At 46.9% G+C, this 21,110-nt stretch overlaps 1 protein-coding gene across 1 annotated transcript; it reads left to right on the top strand.

The window, feature by feature from the left end:
- Positions 1 to 1,476: 1,476 nt before the first annotated feature.
- Positions 1,477 to 3,744, top strand: LOC109733276 (cytochrome P450 93G1). Its single transcript, XM_020292471.4, has 2 exons — positions 1,477 to 2,744; positions 2,836 to 3,744. The coding sequence occupies exons 1-2, from the start codon at positions 1,743 to 1,745 to the stop codon at positions 3,484 to 3,486; spliced, it is 1,653 nt and encodes a 550-aa protein (XP_020148060.1). The 5' UTR covers positions 1,477 to 1,742; the 3' UTR covers positions 3,487 to 3,744.
- Positions 3,745 to 21,110: the final 17,366 nt, after the last annotated feature.

Below are 21,110 nucleotides of genomic sequence, written 5' to 3'. Positions count from 1 at the left end.
GCGATATGGGCCTCAGCGGCCCTTATCCTCTCCTTCCCACAGCGGGCCACCCATTCCCGATAGGACTCATACTCTGCCCGACCAATGATGGGGAAGGAGAGGTGTTTCGGCCGGGACCGTGAGGATCCAGTACCAGAGGACCTGAGCACCCGGTGAGCCGACGCTATGGCGTCGCGATGGACGGATCCGTCCATCAGCTGGACACTGTCCTCCCGGGAGCGGCGGAGTGCAATGTGAACTGCCATTGCCTCCTCCAACCCACATGGGACGCCATCCCAGTCGACGGATCCGGACTGGTCGGAGTCCGATCCGCTGCCTGCCATGGCGAAGGTCGCAAACCGCCGGAGGTGAGCTCGGGTGGTGGAGGGGAGTGGAGGGGAGGGAGTGAAGTGGCTAGGGTTTGGTCCAGCGAGAGGATGGGGACGAATATAAGTGGGGTCGGGTGGGCCAGCACAGGCTGGGTCCGACGTGGCGGGCGTGCCCCGGCGCGCCCGGACGCCCCCATATCCACCCTGTATTTGGGCAGGATATGGGGGTGCCGGTCAGCCCAAGCGTTTCAGGGGCCCGCCTGGGTCCAAATTTCATGACCGGGCAGCGACCGGATGGCGTTTGAGACGGATTTGAGGGGTCCGATTATAGATGCTCTTAGAGACTGTCCACAAACTCTCATATTGAGACCAAATATGGAGAGTATATAAGGGCTCGTGGACACGCTAGTCCGCCACGTAGGACATGGCCCACCTTGAACCACATTTTTTCATCCTTCTTTTTTTGTGGGGAAATTTCCAATCTATTCATTATCAATCATGGCAGTATGAACACAAAAAATAGTAAAAGTTACATCCAGATTCATAGACCACCTAATGATGACTACAAACACTGAAGCGAGCAGAAGGCGCGCCGCCATTATCACTCCTTTCTCAGCGGAGCTGGATCAAACTTGTTGTAGTAGACAGTCGGAAAGTCGTCGTGGTAAGGCCCCACAGACCAACGCATCAGAACAACAACTATCGCTAGATCAGAAGGATCCAACCTGAAGGCACACTGACGTAGACAACCGAGACCAGATCCGACCGGATCCACTAAAGACAAGCACCAATTGAATCCCGCGAGATCCGCAAGAGACACATCTTCACACGCCCTCCGACGATACTAGACACACCACCGGCCTAGGCGAAGAGAACCTTATTCCGCCTTCATGAAGCTGCCGCCGTCTCGTCTTCCTGAGCAGGACACAAACCCTAGAAAAACTCAAATAAACATATGAAAACGGAGCCCTCCCGCCGGCAAGGACCGGGATCCACCGCTCCTCCATGGCCTTAAGGCCACAGAAGACGAGGAAGATCGGCGGCGGCGCAGAGGGGGTCAACCGTTCTCTTGGCTTGGACAAGAGCGAGGAGGTTTCTTTCTTCCTTCACATGCAAGTGATCAGAAATATAGTATGGCTATATGAACGAATAAATAGGGGCTCAAAACGGACAGTCAACGGACGCATCCGTGGACGTCTGGGAGACCGGATTACGTGTGTGGATGCTCTTACACACCACGCAGCGAATACGATCGATCCCAGTGAAGCTTGCTGATAGATCATGGTGATCCATACGTTTACCTACCGACGAGTCCATGCGAGCTCAGTTAATTCATCACCAGCTTGTTAATTGCATTTGCCGCCTATATATAACACACACCAGTTACGTGCGTGTCAGTGTAGTCCAGAGGTAGCAGGTGGTACCCTCGCGGCAATGGCAACGGCGTCGAGCATGCAGCAGCCGGCGCTGCTTCTTCTTCGGCAGCTGACGCAGGACCCAGTGACGGCCTCCCTCCTCGCGGTCGCGCTCGCCACCGCGGTCCTTATGATCGCCGCCTTGAGCAGAGGCGGGGGCCGGAAGCCGCGGCTGCCGCCGAGCCCGAGGGGCTTCCCGGTGATCGGGCACCTGCACCTGGTGCGCCCGCCGGTGCACCGCACCTTCCACGACCTGGCGGCCCGGCTGGGCCCGCTGATGCACATCCGGCTCGGCTCCACCCACTGCGTGGTGGCCAGCTCGGCCGGCGTCGCCGCCGAGCTCATCCGGACCCACGAGGGCAAGATCTCGGAGCGGCCGCTCACGGCCGTGGCGCGCCAGTTCGCGTACGGCGACGACGGCTTCGCCTTCGCGCCCTACGGCCCGCACTGGCGCTCCATGAAGCGCCTCTGCATGTCCGAGCTCCTCGGCCCCCGAACCGTCGAGCAGCTCCGCCCCGTCCGCCGCGCCGGCCTCGTCTCGCTGCTGCAGAGCGTGCTGCACCAGGCGTCGGGTGCTGAGGCGGTGGACCTCACCGCCGCGCTCATCCGGCTGTCGAACACGTCCATCATCAGGATGATGGCCAGCACCGTGCCCGGGAGCGTCACGGGGGAGGCGCAGGCGCTGGTCAAGGCCGTGGCGGAGCTCGTCGGTGCGTTCAACGTCGAGGATTACATCGCCGTGTGCCGCGGCTGGGACCTCCAGGGCCTCGGCCGCCGGGCCGCCGACGTCCACCGCCGCTTCGACGCGCTGCTCGAGCAGATGATTCGGCACAAGGAGGAGGCCCGGGAGGCCAGGAAGATGCGTGGTGGAGCAGAAGGAGAGACGCCGGAGAAGAAGACAGCCACGGGAACGACGACGGAGAGCAGCAAGGACTTGCTCGACATCCTGCTGGACAAGTTGGAGGACGACGCGGCGGCGGAGGTGAAGCTCACCAGGAAGAAGATCAAAGCCTTCGTCATCGTAAGACCCAAGATTTGGATTAATCTTCTTCTTCGTGCCGTTGCGTTTATTGAATTCTTCTCGATCATGCACGTTGGATGGATTGATGTAGGACGTGGTGACCGCCGGCTCCGACACGTCGGCGGCCATGGTGGAGTGGATGCTGGCGGAGCTGATGAACCACCCGGAGTGCCTCCGCAAGGTGCGGGAGGAGATCGACGCGGTGGTGGGGCGCGACAGGATCGCGGGCGAGGGCGACGTGGCGAGCCTCCCCTACCTGCAGGCGGCGTACAAGGAGACGCTCCGACTGCGCCCGGCGGCCCCGATCGCGCACCGGCAGTCGACGGAGGAGATGGTGGTGACCGCGGCCGGCGGCGTAGGCGGGTTCACGGTGCCTGCGGGCACGGCGGTGTTCATGAACCTGTGGTCCATCGCGCGCGACCCGGCCAACTGGGACGCGCCACTGGAGTTCCGGCCTGAGCGGTTCATGGCCGGCGGGCGCAACGAGGCGCTGGACCCGCGCGGGCAGCACTTCCAGTACCTGCCGTTCGGGAGCGGCCGGCGCGGCTGCCCCGGCATGGGGCTCGCGCTCCAGTCCGTGCCCGCCGTCGTGGCGGCCCTCGTGCAGTGCTTCGACTGGGCCGTGGACGGCGACGCGAAGAAGATAGACATGGAGGAGGCCGACGGGCTGGTGTGCGCGCGCAAGCACCCGCTGCTGCTCCGCCCCTCGCCGCGCCTCAGCCCCTTCCCGGCGGTCGTCTAGGCCCGGCCGCACCACGCCGCACGGACGCCGGCGCGGCGTCGCTGTCGTCCACGTCCCTCCATACTTTTTCTTGTGCCGTCCGCACGTACACGTCAAGAGTGGTCGTTTCCTACAACTACTGCCGCTGGCACGTTAATGAAGCTGTTTACAGTCATTGTCAGGTGGTTCATAGGTTGTAACTTTTCCACTTCCATATGGATCTATGTATATTGCTGTCACATCTTACTAATAAATACTATAGGAATAATCCTACATCTACGGACATCTAGTACGTAAAGTTTTACGAAACCTTCCTAACCAACTCTTCATACTGGTGGGCCCCCTCCTTTCCCTATCTCCAATCAAAATTGTCCTTGTTGCTAATTACTAAAACACGTAGCTGATTGTACGTAGGTATAGCATTGCCTCCCTTCATCCCACAATATAAAAGCGTTTTTAACACTATAGTACTACTGTATAAATTAGGCAGCTCCACACAGTGATCTTATATTTTTATTTGGCATAGTCGATGTTATTAGAGCATCTCTAATAGCAACCGCCAAAAAAAAAAGCATCTCCAATAGATGGTCCAAATGTAAAAATATCTAACTTTTGGACCATATGTAAAAAATATATTTTGTGCTCTCGTTTGTTGTTTCAAATTGAGTGATGTTGAATGTTTGTACGTTCCATTGTAGTCTTGAAGACGAAGCTTTTTTGCACGCGGCAAATGTGGCAAATGATGATTTGGCGGCAACACGATGGGCGGCTTCGGAGGCAACATGACCGGCACGGGAGATCCCTTTGGCGGCAACACGATGGGCGGCTTCGGAGGCAACATGACCGACATGGGAGGTGGGTTTGGCGGCAACACGATGGGTGGCAACATGAGCGACATGGGAGGCAATGAAGGTGCTTTCGGTCATGCTCTCGACAACGATACTTCACCGCTTCACTACGTCGACAAAGAAGCCGATGATGATGATGATTGTACCATGGTTCACAACGCCGGAGGTGTTGATGATCCACATGAATGATATTCATGTGTATTTTAGTTTGTAGGCCAAAAAACTTTGATTGGGACATTGCACTTTTGGTAGAGGGATTTCAAACTATGATGATGATGATGCACTTTTATTATGATTCGAACTATAATGATGATGCACTTTATTTCAAATTTGAAGTGATATTTGAACGCAAAACCGCGGTTGTACAGTGGCTGAACAGCAGCCGCGCGGCCGCCGACTGGTTTTGCATCTTTTTTTTGGACCATCTGTTGGAGTTGCTCTATTTTTTACATCTCCGTTTGGACCATCTGTTGGAGTTGAGCCTTTTTCGGAGATGTAAAAAGCACTTTTTGGTGCTCCAAATATGGACCATCACCTGTTTGGACCGCCAAAATTTGGACCATCTATTGGAGATGCTCTTAGAATACATACACATTGAAGATTACGAACCAGAGATAATCAGATAATCTAGAATAACGTAGAGATAAAATATCTTCTTGGACCCAAGTCTCTAGGCTTCTTGCTCTCAACTCCCTTCGTTTTTTTTTTATTTCTGGTGTTTGTCGTACTGCCATGGTTGAAGATGAATAGATAGAAAGTTTTCTCGCAAAAAAAACACTCTCTTGGGTTTTATTAACTTTATATATTTAGCTTTGTCTCTAATCTAACTTTGTAAACTTGACCAAGCTTCAAAAAAATTATTAGCATCTACAATACCAAATCATTACCATTAGAATCATCATTAAATATTATTTCACACCATATATTTTTTGTGAAAGATTAGATTACCTTCAATAAACTTGGTCAAACTTTATAAAGCCTGACTTTGATTAAAGCTAATAGGCAGAGTAAATAAAAAAAGAAAAAGTACCACTATATTTACCCCACGAGGGTCAGAATAAGACAATACTAAATATTCAGCCCGTCTATATTTTTTACATGCATCAGAACTTAGGATCGGTGTTGTGCGACTAACTGCTCTTTTTTTCCCGCAAAAAAGAGCGGTTAGTCGCACAACACCGATCCTAAGTTCCTCTACCATTAATGCAACGCGCTGCCCTAAAGAGATTAATCACCTCTCCTCGAAACCGCAGCACCCAATTAATCAAAAGATTAAATCGATCTCCCATTCTTGAGTTCCCGGGGCCGTGTTCCCTATCATTAGAGCACTTTGAGTTTCAGTTTTCAAAATTCTATTAGATTAGTTTTTCGTAGCCACCAAATAAACCTTTTTGAACCTTGAAAAAATAAAAAATAAACGCGCGGCATGCAGATTGCTTCTGTCTGCTTCCAGCGCAAGCAAGACGCGCGAGCCGCAAAACGAGAGAGCCGGCCAGCTCGCCATCTCCACGCGCTACGGCGGCCGATCCCATCAATCCACGCATGCATGACTGCATGAGTGGCAAAGAGAAAGAAACCAATCCAGCCAAAGGTGCACGCATGGGTTATGCATGCATTTTAATTTTAATCTTTTATGCGGTGCGACAAGTAGAGCATCGGATCCCGTGTGCACAAACTGTGGACAAGACCCATGCATGTGCGTGCAGCATGACTGGGATCACATGATGACAGGAGCACCACATTACCACATGACATGTGTGGTCAGCTATCTTAAGTTAAGTTATGACAAGTATTTGTGGAAGAAGAAGAAGAAGAAAAAGGAGGAGAAGACAAACAGACAGGAGCACCACATCGAAGAAAAACCACGTAGCTTCATTCATATTGGGCCGAGCGACATCACCTGCTCCGAGCGATCTTCACCGACCCTGCGCCATGACGTCAAAGCTGTAATGACTACGTCGGGCGTGAGGGGAAAAAACGTCGAGCAAAGCCACATCAACCACACGCAGGCAGGCCGGTGTGAAACACGACTTCTCCGGCAGCAAGGCATCAACACACGATCGTCGACGAGGGACGCTTTCAAATGACACGGTGTTTTACGTCTGCTGTTTTTTCACCGACACGTCAATCTATATTAACATGCTCTTCACCAACAACATCGTCTACACACCATCGATGCCTCGTTCATAAATGGACACCTAGCATTCTTGGACAGTATAACTCCAGAGGTGACCACCAGACGGTAATGACCGCGCCATATACAGTGACACGAATGCATCCACATGGCGTCATTGTAGTGGTGACCCCATTCATAGCCACACGGTCCTGGCAAAATTGATGTGTGCTCGATGGGTTTCCTAGAAAACCGGTGGACTCATCGCCGACGGTACCCTCTGACATCTGCAAGATGCATCGTCCATGATTGCAGCTTCGTCATGTATAACATAACATAATTTTTTTGCGCCTCCGACTTTCTGCGGCTTCATCATCCACGACGACTACAACATCGAGCACGACTACTTCATGATCGGCTACCTTGACATCCACAACTACGTCTACAGCTACACATCGGCAACAACTCTAGTCAATAGCGTCCATCTCGTCATCTGCGCTCACGACACTCCTGATGTGATTGCGGGAGGGAATAGAGGAGAAGACAAAGAAGGCACCAAAAGGAGACACACTCACCGCCCTAGGTGCAGACCGGTCAATCATGGTGCTGCGAAGAAGATGAGTGAAGCGCAAGACTTCAAATTCAATCATAATTGTCTGCTTCACCGCCGCTACAACTCAAAGTGAATTTTAGAATACATACACACTAGAGATTATGAACTAGAGATAAATTAGAATATTGTAGAGGTAAAACATTTTCTTGTATCACAAGTCTCCAGCCTTCTTACTCTCTAAGTTTGTATCACTATACATACTTCATGAGCGTCAGATCAATACGACACCAACTATTTAGACTATCTATATTTTCTACAGTCGGCAGTAAAGTTCTTGTCTTGATCTTACAAAGACGCTCCTTCTCTGTCTTGCGATGACAGAAGATGCTTCCTCTGCAGTCACGCTTAGGAAACACCAAAGAGTATTTTTATAGCTTGGAGAATCACGAATACGTTAGGAATTCCACTTGGAACCTCTCACAGAATTACTCTATATTAATCCATGGTTTATGTATGATACTCCCTCTGTCCATAATATAGTGCACGTTGATTTTTGCAAAAGTCAAGCTTAACATATTTTGACCAAGTTTATACATAAAAATCATCTATAGCTAAAGTACCAAATATATACCAAATGAAAATATATTTCATAATGAACCTCATGATATTGATTCAACATTTTAAATGTTAATATTCTTTTTGTATAAACTTGATCATAGTTTAGCAAGTTTGACTTTAAGAAATGCTAATATGTGCTATATGTTGGGACGGAGGAAGTACATACTTTCAATTATGAGAAACACCTTTATAGAACAAAATCTAGTAGTATCAATTTCATCTCATAGAAATCACATACTAGCACTAGTAGAAAACTGGGCTTTGGTCACAGGGGCCTGCCGGGCCTCGTGGAGGCATTGGTCCCGGTTCGTCCGGACCCTTTGGTTCCGGTTGGTGGGACAAACCGGGACCAATGGGCCACGCTCCTGGCCCACCACCCTTTAGTCCCGGTTCATAACACAAACCGGGACTAAAGGGTTGATCCTAGTTGCGGCCAGTGTTTAGTCCCACCTCGCCAACCAAAGGGCGCTCACACCAGTTTATAAGCCCGTCCCTCTCTGCCTTGTTGAGCTCCTCTCAAAGTGAAAATAGATGCCCTTATACAGGGAATTTGACCTAAATTCACAGTAAATTTCTTTGAATTTCATAGAAGTTTATTATGAATTTAGGTTGAATTTTCTCTATAGGCGCATCTATGTTCATTTTTTTATAGTAAATAAAAATAAATAAACCTTAATAAAATAAAATAAAATAAACTATAGTAACTAAAATAAATAAACCTTAATAAATTAAATAGAAATAGCAGCAGTAAAATAAATAAAAATAGCAGCAGTAAAATAAATAAAAATAAAATAATTAAAGTAAAATACATAAGTAATTCGAAATAAAATAAATAAGTTTTTTGTTGTAAGTAGAAACAAAACAAAACAAATAAAGCAAAAGAGAAAACAAAAAATAGAGAAAAAAATTATGCCACCTACTGGGCCACCACGGCCTGAATACAACTTGAAACCCATCCGTGGGCCAGGATTCAGGCCCGCAGAAGGCCCAGTAGGCCCCACAGGCAAAGAGAACGGTTAGGCCCGAAAGCCTGCAGTTGAGAGGAGCTCGAGAGGGTGGGCGCAGCAGCGCTTATAAATCACTCTCGAGCCCTCTCAACTAGCGAGGTGGGACTAAACTTTTGACGCGGGGCAGCACAAGGCCTTTGGTCCCGGTTGGTGCCACCAACCGGGACTAAAGGGGGCATTGGTCCCGGTTCGTGGCACCAACCGGGACCAAAGGCCTTTAGTCCCGGTTGGTGCCACGAACCGGGACCAAAGAGTTCCCTATATATACCCCATCGCCACAGCAGAGCACTCCACAGTGCTCTGTTTTTTCTGGCCGGCGAGGGGAGGGCATTTGGGTGCTCTAGCTCACCTCCTATGCACATGAGGTGTTCGATGAAATGTCTGAGCCACACTACTTAATCTTTCTCCTCTCGAAACTCGACCTCCGAGCTCCATTTTCCCCGAGGTTTGTCTAGGTTTAGCGGTCCGTCACGTCCCGTCCCCGTCTTCACCGCCATCGATCGCCCGCGCCGATCTCGTCGCCAGCACCACCGTGGTGAGCCTCTTGTTCTTATCTTTTTTCTGAAAGGAAAAAATTCTTACTTTAGATAGTTACTTGTCTAATTTTGTTACTTTTATTATTCCTTCTTATTACATAGTGCGATGGTTTTGGTATCCGCCCCCGTCGTCCCTCGTCCTGTCTATGATTCGGATGTGGTATATATTATCTTTTTATAACTATTTGGTTCATTTATTGTTTATGACAAATATACCGACCAACGTGACATAGATTTTATTTATCTAGGAGGTGGTTGAACCGGAAATTCTAACCGACCCTATTGTCGAGAGGTTAAATTTAGTTGAAGAAGAAAACAATTACTTGAAGGAAAAAATAAAAAAAATTGAGGAGGAGAAGATGATATTGGAGTTGCATGTTGCGGATGTCGTCGATGATCACAAGATCAAGATGGATGCAATGCGCTTGAAGATTAGAAAGATTAGAAAATATGCCATTCATACCGAGGCTTGGTATCATTATGCCGTTGGATCAATTGTTACCTTGGTTGTGATTATGATCGCATTTGTTTTCGCATTGAAATGTTTTACATAGTTTCAATGTATGGTTTAATTAATTTGATGCTCTGGAGAGCTATATATATGTTGTTAGATGAGAACTATGTATGTACTTTGGTTTTAATGTGATGATGAACTTCTATTAATTTGGTCACTTAATTATCTATTCATGATGTTCTGCAATGGTTTTTGACACACTTAATTATATATAATGCACGCAGATGAACCGGCAATGGATGTACGGTGACAGACACACCTCCGAGTACATTAAGGGCGTGCATGATTTTCTCGAAGTGGCTGAGGCAAACAAGCAGAATGGTTTTATGTGTTGTCCATGCCCTATATGTGGGAATACGAAGTCTTACTCTGACCGGAAAATCCTTCACATCCACCTGCTTTACAAGGGTTTCATGCCACACTATAATGTTTGGACGAGGCACGGAGAAATAGGGGTTATGATGGAAGACGGCGAAGAAGAAGAGGACGATGACAACTATGTGCCCCCTGAATACGGTGATGCTGCAACGGGGGAAGCTGCTGAAGATCAAGAGGAACCAGACGATGTGCCCAATGATGCTGCAAGGGGGGAAGCTGCTGAAGATCAAGAGGAACCAGTGCCCGATGATGATGATCTCCGCCGGGTCATTGTCGATGCAAGGACGCAATGCGAAAGTCAAAAGGAGAAGCTGAAGTTCGATCGCATGTTAGAGGATCACAAAAAAGGGTTGTACCCCAATTGCGAAGATGGCAACACAAAGCTCGGTACCGTACTGGAATTGCTGCAGTGGAAGGCAGAGAATGCTGTGCGTGACAAAGGATTTGAGAAGCTATTGAAAATATTGAAGAAGAAGCTTCCAAAGGATAACGAATTGCCCGACAGTACATACGCAGCAAAGAAGGTCGTATGCCCTCTAGGATTGGAGGTGCAGAAGATACATGCATGCCCTAATGACTGCATCCTCTACCGCGGTGCGTACAAGGATCTGAACGCATGCCCGGTATGCGGTGCATTGCGGTATAAGATCAGACGAGATGACCCTGGTGATGTTGACGGCCAGCCCCCAGGAAGAGGGTTCCTGCGAAGGTGATGTTGTATGCTCCTATAATACCACGGTTGAAACGTCTGTTCAGAAACGAAGAGCATGCCAAGTTGATGCGATGGCACAGTGAGGATCGTAAGAAAGACGTGAAGTTGAGAGCACCCGCTGACGGGTCGCAGTGGAGAAAAATCGAGAGAAAGTACTGGGCTGAGTTTGCAGCTGACCCAAGGAACGTATGGTTTGGTTTAAGCGCGGATGGCATTAATCCTTTCGGGGAGCAGAGCAGCAATCACAACACCTGGCCCGTGACTCTATGTATGTATAACCTTCCTCCTTGGATGTGCATGAACCGGAAGTTCATTATGATGCCAGTTCTCATCCAAGGCCCTAAGCAACCCGGCAACGACATTGATGTGTACCTAAGGCCATTAGTTGAAGAACTTTTGCAGCTGTGGAATGGAAACGGTGTACGTACGTGGGATGAGCACAAACAGGAGGAATTTAACCTGCACGCGTTGCTGTTTGTAAACATCAACGATTGGCCCGCTCTCAGTAACCTTTCAGGACAGACAAACAAGGGATACCACGCATGCACGCACTGTTTAGATGACACTGAAAGTATATACCTGGACAAATGCAGGAAGAATGTGTACCTGGGCCATCGTCGATTTCTTCTGACCAACCATCAATGTCGAAAGAAAGGCAAGCATTTCAAAGGCGAGGCAGATCACCGGAAGAAGCCCACCATGCGTACCGGTGATCACGTACTTGCTATGGTCAATGATTTACATGTAATCTTTGGGAAGGGTCCCGGCGGACTAGCTGTTCCGAATGACGCTGAGGGACACGCACCCATGTGGAAGAAGAAATCTATATTTTGGGACCTACCCTACTGGAAAGAGCTAGAGGTCCGCTCTTCAATCGACGTGATGCACGTGACAAAGAACATTTGCGTGAACCTGCTAGGCTTCTTGGGCGTGTATGGGAAGACAAAAGATACACCTGAGGCACGGGAGGACCTGCAACGTTTGCACGAAAAAGACGGCATGCCTCCGAAGCAGTATGAAGGTCGTGCCAGCTACGCTCTTACAAAAGAAGAGAAAGAAATCTTCTTTGAATGCCTACTCAGTATGAAGGTCCCGACTGGCTTCTCGTCGAATATAAAGGGAATAATAAACATGCCAGAGAAAAAGTTCCAGAACCTAAAGTCTCATGACTGGCACGTGATTATGACGCAACTGCTTCCGGTTGCATGGAGGGGGCTTCTACCGGAAAACGTCCGATTAGCCATTGTGAAGCTATGTGCATTCCTCAATGCAATCTCTCAGAAGGTGATCGATCCAGAAATCATACCAAGGCTAAGGAGTGATGTGGCGCAATGTCTTGTCAGTTTCGAGCTGGTGTTCCCACCATCCTTCTTCAATATCATGACGCACGTCCTAGTTCATCTAGTCGACGAGATTGTCATTCTGGGGCCCGTATTTCTACACAATATGTTCCCCTTTGAGAGGTTCATGGGAGTCCTAAAGAAATATGTCCGTAACCGCGCTAGGCCAGAAGGAAGCATCTCCATGGGCCATCAAACAGAGGATGTCATTGGGTTTTGTGTTGACTTCATTCCTGGCCTTAAGAAGATAGGTCTCCCTAAATCGCGGTATGACGGGAGACTGACTGGAAAAGGCACGCTTGGAGGGGACTCAATAATATGCAGGGACGGATATTCTTGGTCTCAAGCACACTACACAGTTCTACAGAACTCTACCTTGGTGACCCCGTATGTCGATGAACACAAGAACAGTCTGCGCTCCAAACACCCGGAGCAGTGTGACGACTGGATTACATGTGAACACATCAGGACTTTCAGGAGTTGGTTGGAAACACGTCTCAGAGGTGACACCACTGTTTGTGATGAGTTGTACTCGTTGTCCAGGGGACCATCTTCGACTGTATTGACTTACAAAGGATACGAGATAAATGGGAATACATTTTACACGATCGCCCGAGATCAAAAGAGCACCAACCAAAACAGCGGTGTCCGCTTTGATGCAGCAACCGAGAGGGGAAAGGACACATATTATGGTTACATAATGGACATATGGGAACTTGACTACGGACATGATTTTAAGGTCCCTTTGTTTAAGTGCAAATGGGTCAATCTGTCAGGAGGCGGGGTACAGGTAGACCCACAGTACGGAATGACAACAATGGATCTGAACAATCTTGGGTACACTGACGAACCGTTCGTCCTAGCCAATGATGTGGCACAGGTTATCTATGTGAAGGACATGTCTACCAGACCGAGGAAAAGAAAAGATAAGGAAGTGAATACATCATACGATGAGCCAAAGCGCCACATAGTTCTTTCAGGAAAAAGGGACATTGTGGGAGTGGAGGGCAAGACAGACATGTCTGAAGATTATGAAAAGTTTCATGAAATTCCTCCCTTCAAAGTCAAGGCTGACCCAAGCATCCTGATAAACGATGAAGATTATCCATGGTTACGGCGCAATAAGCAAATGACACAAGCGAAGAAAAAGTGAAGACTTTCTCCCGCAACTATTATGATGATACCATGCCAACTTTGTAACAGACGAGTATGATACCATTGTCCGTTTTGTACACGAAGTGCATCTAGTTTTTGCCGTAACCCTCTCAACTTTCTTGCACATGCTATGTGGATGAAATGATGATATCATGCCAACTTTCAACCTTTTCAGAGTTTATTTGAAATGCTTTTCAATTTTAGGGTCTTATAGCTCAAAATAATTAGTAAATGCATGAAAAATAACAGGCCAAAAATTAAAAATTATGCCACCTACTGGGCCACCACGCCCTGAATACGATTAGAAACCCATCCATGGGCCAGGATTCAGGCCCGCAGAAGGCCCAGTAGGCCCACAAGCATGTACAGAGAGGTTAGGCCCGTAAGCCTGCTTTAGAGAGGAGCTCGACAGCTCAGGCGCACCGCACCTTATAAACAGGTGCGGCTCTCTCAGCTAGCGAGGTGGGACTAAACTCACCACCATGCCGCTGTGCAAGGCCATTGGTCCCGGTTGGTGGCACGAACCGGGACCAATTCCACCCTTTGGTCCCGGTTGGTGCCACGAACCGGTACTAATGAGGCTATGGCCCCACGAGCACCTTTAGTACCGGTTCGTGGCACGAACCGGTACTAGAGTTTCTTACTAAGCAGTTTTTTAGTCCCACCTCGCTAGCTGAGAGGCACTAGGAGCGGTTTATAAGCCCTGAGTGCAGAGACGATGAAGAAGAGGTGCAATGCTCACGTTGCTTAGCTTCAAACCTTGAGGAATAAGGTAGACTGCATGGAGCTATGTGCAGTGCAGTCTACACTATTCCGAAAGGCTTGAAGCAAATCAACGAGCATTGCACCTCTTTTTTATTTTTAATAACTTATTACAACTCCGGACTTCTTGTGTTCCGACAAAATAAAATAAACTTTAATAAAATTTATGAAACTAAAATTAACAAAGTATTTTCTGTTCAAAACATTATAAGAAACCTCTAGTATTATTGAAACTAAAATCATATAAAATTGATGCAACCAAAATTATCGAAGTATTTTCTGTTCAAAATCATTAAAAGCAAAAAGAATTTTCATAAAGAACTTTTTTTGATAGAAACTTTAATAGCAAAAAGAATTATCATAAGTAAAATAAATAAGTAATTAGAAACAAAATAAAATAAAATAAATAAGTTTTTTTTGTAAGTAGAAACAAAACAAAATAAATAAAGCAAAAAAGAAAACAAAAAAACTAAATACAGCAAAAAGAATTTTCATAAAGAACTTTTTTTGATAGAAACTTTAATAGCAAAAAGAATTATCATAAAGTAAAATAAATAAGTAATTAGAAACAAAATAAAATAAAATAAATAAGTTTTTTGTTGTAAGTAGAAACAAAACAAAATAAATAAAGCAAAAATGAAAATAAAAAAACTAAATACAGCAAAAAAAATTGTTGGGGCGCTGTCCGCTGGGCCCTCCAACCCTCGGGTTTGCAAATACAGGCTCAGAAGGGCTAGAGGGCTCAACGGGCAGCGCGCCAAAGTTAGGCCCAGAAGCCTGCTATAGAGAGGAGTTCGAGACAGCAGCCGCAGCGGGGCTTATAAACCACTCCGAGCCCTTCTCAACTAGCGAGGTGGGACTAAACTTTTGGCCGCGACGCAGGCAGCAAGAGGCCTTTGGTCCCGGTTGGTGCCACCAACCGGGACTAAAGGGGTGCATTGGTACCGGTTCGTGGCACCAACCGGGACCAATGCCCCCCCTTTAGTCCCGGTTGGTGCCACCAACCGGGACCAAAGGCCGCCGCTTCGCGCCCTTTGCGCTGCTGAAAAGAGGGCTTTGGTCCCGGTTGGTGGCACCAACCGGGACTAATGCCTACCTTTAGTCCCGGTTGGTGCCACGAACCGGGACTAAAGGCTTTGCTATATAAGTTCACACTTAGGAAATTTTTAGAGTTACCTAGCAGTTGCCGCCCCGACGACGCCGACGCCGCCCGCCGCCCCCTAATTCCTCCCTGTTTTTTCTGCACATTTATATGCTTATATGTATATGTATGTGTGGATATCTGTTTATATGTCCTTTTTTTAGATCTTTTTTTTTGCATTTTCTCTATGTATATGTATGTATATATGTTCTCTATGTATATATATGTTCATGTATATATGCAAAAGATAGATTTTTAGAAAAGTTAGGATTTTTTTCTGTTCATAGATTTTTTTTGGTGATATTAATTATTGTAGAATATGCAAATGTTTGTATATTCATATGAGCAGTGCATTAGGCAAAACCTTTACTTTTTTTCGAAATTTTCTATTTGAACATTTTTTTATGAATGAGAGGAAAAAGGAAAATAAGAAGAGGAAGAAAGGAGAAGAAGAGGAGAGGAAGAAGAGGAGAAATAAATAAGAAGAGGAAAAAAGAAGAAAAAGAAGAGGAGAAGAAGAAAGGAATAGAAGAGAAGAAGAAAAAATAGAAAAAAAAATTATTTTTTCTTCTTCTCTCCTCTATTCCTTTCTTCTTCTCCTCTTTTTTTTCTTCTTTTTTTTCTTCGATCTTCTCCTCTATTCCTTTTCTTCTTCTCCTCTTTTTGTTTCTTCTTCATTTTCTTATGTTTTATCGGGTCTGTCGTCGTCGATATACCCCTCTCCCGATAACTTCAACACGAGGGGGGGTCGATATACCCCCTCCCCGATAATATTATTTTCCCATGTACGTTCATTGTCGTTGTCGATATAACCCCCTCCCGGTAACTTCAACACGTGGGGGGGGGTCGATATACCCCCTCCCCGATAACATTATTTTCCCATGTATGTATGTCGTCGTTGTCGATATATATAACTCCCTCCCAGATAACGTCGACATGATGGACGGTCGATATTTATACCCCCTCTCGACCGTGATAACTTATACCACGGGAGCACCCCCCAGCCCTCTCGCTCGACCAAAACTCTCGATCACACCCAAACCGTAGAAAAAAACGATGTCGGTCTCCTACCCCCTCCCGCCGCGCCCCTACCCTTGAAGCGTTGCTGAGGCCACCCCAAACCCGGAATAAGCTAGGTCTACATTTGCACTAACCACCTGCTGTCATGTTTGTGTAATAATTGCCATGTTGTAATATTTGCAGAAACAATGGAGCACGGACGAGACGAGCAAGCAGAAGAGGTGTTGGGGGACATAATCTTAGCCGGAGGTGATATCTTGTCGTATCTTAACGACAATGATGGTCTGGAAGAACAGGGTGAAGAAGCAGGCTACGGTGATCGAAGAGTGGAGGAGGAAAGACATGATTATGATGGCTCCGGTGACCCAATGCTGGTGCAAGAAGGAGCCCGTGGTGACGGCTCCGGTGACCGAACAGAGTCCGGCCAGGTAAATATATTAGTTAAGCCTGTCCTGACTAGCTAATTGATGCATTCATTGTTTTGGTATGTACACATATTAATTAACACTCGTCTTTCTTCTTTTTTCTAGCCCTCCGGATCGAGCACAACTGCGGTAAAGAGATGAGGCCCGAAGAGAAAGTTGCGCTCGGATGAAAGGTTTGAGATCACAGCAATCACGCGCGACGGCCAACCGATTGAACCCATCCGGACAAAGGATGCATTTGCTGCTCAGTGCGGGGTTCTAGTTAGGGACAAGATCCCGATCAGCATCCACCAATGGTATAAGCCTAAGAAGGAAGACCCTGAGGTGTCTTATGTCAATGATATGCAGAAAGATGATCTTTGGACTGAGCTGAAGGAAAATTTCACCCTACCGCCAGAGGAGGATCCGGAGAAGCCAGTTAAAGAGCAATTAATCAAGTCTCATGCTCTTAAGAAGATGGCAGACCTATTCAGGAGGTGGAAGAATGAGCTGAAAACGTTTGTCGACAAAGAAGAGACACCAGAATTCATCGGCCGGTATGAGAAGATCAGAGATCACTGGCCCGCATTTGTGGCCCACAAGACATCGGAAAAGAGTAAGAAGATGTCAGCGACAAACAAGAAGAATGCTGCGAAGAAGAAGCTTCACCATCGCACGGGGTCAGGTGGCTACCTCAAAGCCCGGCCTAAGTGGGCCAAGGCTGAGAATGATCTGCTTGAAAAAGGGATCGAACCACAGACAATGAACTGGACAGACCGTTGCCGGACTTGGTTCTTCGGGGCTGGCGGAATCTTGGACCCTGTATCAGGGAGGTGCGTTTGGACGAACGATCTTTTGAGAATACCAGTCAAGAAGATTCAGCAATATATCGATGCAGCGCAGGAAGGGACGTTCGTTCCAGACAGAGAGAACGACGAGCTCACAATGGCCCTCGGGAATCCTGAGCGCCCTGGACGGACACGAGGCACGCCAGGCTCCGTTCCGTGGAAGGCTGGTTTTCCGGACGCAGGCGGTTACAAAAGCCAGGAGAGGAGGAAAAAAATGGAGCAGACCCAAATTCAGAAGCTGCACGAAAGGGTTCAAGCGCTAGAGGAACGAGACAGCAATCGACAAGCCGAAACTACCCCCGAAGCTACCCCGCCATCTCAGCGGAGAAGCAGCGTGGCTTCCACCGAGCTGCTTCAGCTGGAGCATGTCTTGACGGCTCCTGCTAGCTACCCCGTGGATGCTATCACGGAGTCTCAACATTGCCACCTTATGGCGCAATGGCAGAACTTCGAAGTCAAGGCGGCTGTTGGCTCTGTTTTACCTCCTGAACCCGGCGCAACCTATCATTGCCGGCCGATTCCAGAAGGATATGCTAGGGTGATGGTGGATGAAATAACGGAGGGATTTGAGGACCTCCAGCTTGACCACCCTACCGGTGAAGGGGAGACTCGGCTGGGTTTAGCTCTGAAGACTCCGTGCCTATGGCGGAAGGAGCTCATCAACCTTCCAAACTGGACGGCTCCGGCGAGTAAGGGCAGTCCACCTCCTCCTCCGCCTCCTCCTCCGACGAGTGATCAGGGCACTCAGCCTCCTTCTCCGGCGCGTGGCGGCACTCCGCCTCCTCCTCCGGCGAGTGATCAGGGCACTCAGCCTCCTTCTCCGGCGCGTGGCGGCACTCCACCTCCTTCTCCGCCTGCGCCGGCGCGCCAGAGCAGCCAGCCTCCTCCTTCTCCGCCTCGTCAGCAAGGGCGGAAGAGACCCGCCGCCGTTGCGGCTGCTCCGGCGCGTCGTAGTCCTCCTCCGCCTCGTAAGCAAGGAAAGAAGACAGCCGCAGCCGCTCCGTCTGCTCTGCCGGCGTCTAGCAGTACAGCTGCCAGAGGCGGGAGGCAATACAGATTCGGTCCTTCTCTGAAGACTCCAGAGAAGTTACCATACGAGAGGACCGAGGAGGAAACCAGGAAGATCGTGCGAGCCGAAGTGACAAACTTCTTTGAAGGGGTGAAAGCAAAGAAACATCCACCTCCGGAGGAGAAGGTAGATCCGGTGAAAGCAAAGCGCACTCTGGCTGCCCTGACAAAACCACCAAAGTCTCCGCCGAGAGGCAACTATGAGCGCATTCTTGCAAAGACATATGCCGAAGCGGAGCGGTCGGGAAGTACTGTCAGTGATCAAAGGTTAAAAGAACGACGAGCTGGGAAAAAAATTGCCCAGCTCGGCGAACAAGCGAACCAATCGTGCCCCCCGCTCAAGGTGTCAAAAGACATCGTCGCTAATGAACCGAGGATGGTGCCCGGTTATAGCAATCTTGGAGATTACCTGCCCGACGATGTACATTATGAAATCATGGAGGTGGACGAACACAAATACCATTACGGGAAGCCTCTCATCAAAGATGAAAGATCTCTAACAACGATGATACGAAGATTACATGATTGGTACATGAAAACCTGCAGAGAGTCTGATGGGACGAGTACTTTGACGCTGAGAGTTAAACCGGAGCATGACCTCGTTGGAATTGAACTGCTGAATGTTCCATTTGAGGATTTCTTCCAGTTTTACAATCAAAAGGCCCTTGATAAAACAATGATCACTTGCTACTGTCTATAAGTAGTACTACTTTTGTCATTAAGTCTCTCTATATAGGTCAGCTCTTTCATTGCATGTATTTATAATTATCCTCACTATATTATGCAGATTGAAGATCGCCGAATTGAAGAAAAGACAAATCGGTGATATTGGGTTCATTAACACAAATCTCATAGATGCATATACGGTTGAAAAACATCCCAAAGAAGCCGAGGCCAACTTGCTACAATCGTTGGTATTAAATCAAAACAAAGATATAATACTCTTTCCTTACAACTTCAAGTGAGTGTTACTGTCTTGTGCATATTCGGTTTCCCTTATTAGTCCAGGTTATGATAATGTAATTGATGACTTATGCATGCATGCGCAGCTTCCACTATATTCTCCTAGAGATTAAGCTTGAGCAGGGAGTAGTAACCGTCTTAGACTCGAGACGAAAAGATCCCCAGGACTATGCGAATATGACTCAAATGCTCGAGAAGTAAGTTAAATCGATCATTATCCACCATATCAGCAACTTTGTTCATTTCCTGATATCAAGTAATTGTTTTCTTTGTCTGGCAGGGTTTGGAGAAAATTCACCACAAAAGCTCTGGGACTGCCGAAGAAGCTGCAATTTAAACACCCGAAAGTAAGTACTATAGTAGCATGTTCCGCGCATCTCCTAGTGATTCAAGCGCTAGTTTCATCAATACCATTTAGCATGCTTGCTTATCAGTTTGATTGACCTCTATTTCTTGAAAAGTGGTTGTGGCAGGAATCCGGCAATAATTACTGTGGATACTACGTTTGCGAGTCCATCCGCTACACGACCTATGAGCGGGGCTACTCTGAAGAACAATATGAAGTGCGTAAGCAATAATATTCACAATTTTATTTTATTACCGTCATTTGTGTTGAGTTTCATTTATTCATATATATATATATATATATATATATATATATATATATATATATATATATATATATATATATATATATATATATATATATATAGTGATGCTATTCATCACCCAGGGTGCATAAAAAGTTATTCTTCACCCTAGGTAATCTTACTATGACTTCATAATTAAATTACATTGGGAATTCAAATAGTTACATTCATATTGATTCACTACCTAAAATTTGATATAAGAAAAAAAAATAGGTCATAAGACAAGAAAATTTGGAGTTTATGTATATTTTACACTATGTTTTTACGTTTGTAATTTTACATAACATAAAATATTTTTTACGGAGATTATATATTTTCTTACGATCTCTTTTTACGTAAAAAATAAGACAAAACTTACGAAACGTAATTACAGTGCATTGGTGGTAAAATAGAGGGGGGTGAAGAATAACTATTCCTCACCCAGGGTGACGAATAGTCAATCCCTATATATATATATATATATATATATATATATATATATATATATATATATATATATATATATATGTGTGTGTGTGTGTGTGTGTATTGACCCCCTTCTTCAAATTAGATGTTTCGGAAGCGGGATGAACTCCTAGCACCAGATCGTATGCGAGGAATTCAAGAGGAATTGGCGGCATTCTTCCTTGACCACGTGATCGCTGAAAACGGAGAATACTATGTGGACCCTGTGTTCTTACAATTTAATTAGGAGATTGTATTGTAAGAGATAATTATTGTATATATGTAGCCGGTAGTGTCGGATAGATATACGAGAACTTGTTGTTCGACCAATCTCTCGGAGAAGGAGAGGTGGTCGATATCACTTCTCTCTGTATGCATATGTTCATGACGATCTTCTGTTTCCTTCATTTGATTACTAGCTAGCGTGTCTACTCCTCTCCATACGTATATAGTACGTAGCGTCGACCAAGCACGGAGATAAGAGAGGACACTTCTCTCTATTAATTAGCTAGCTAACACAATATATGAAACACCTAAATTAACCCCCCAACCCCCCCCCCCCCTTCAAAAA

The sequence above is a fragment of the Aegilops tauschii genome, chromosome 2, assembly GCF_002575655.3.
Source record: "Aegilops tauschii subsp. strangulata cultivar AL8/78 chromosome 2, Aet v6.0, whole genome shotgun sequence".
NCBI lineage: Eukaryota > Viridiplantae > Streptophyta > Magnoliopsida > Poales > Poaceae > Aegilops > Aegilops tauschii.
This window is presented reverse-complemented; position numbering and strand designations above follow the sequence as displayed.

Coding starts and splice junctions, on each gene's coding strand:
- LOC109733276 (XM_020292471.4), top strand. CDS start 1,743: ATGGCAACGGCGTCGAGCATGCAGCAGCCGGCGCTGCTTCTTCTTCGG. Junction 2,745..2,835: donor AGATCAAAGCCTTCGTCATC/GTAAGACCCAAG, acceptor GGATTGATGTAG/GACGTGGTGACCGCCGGCTC.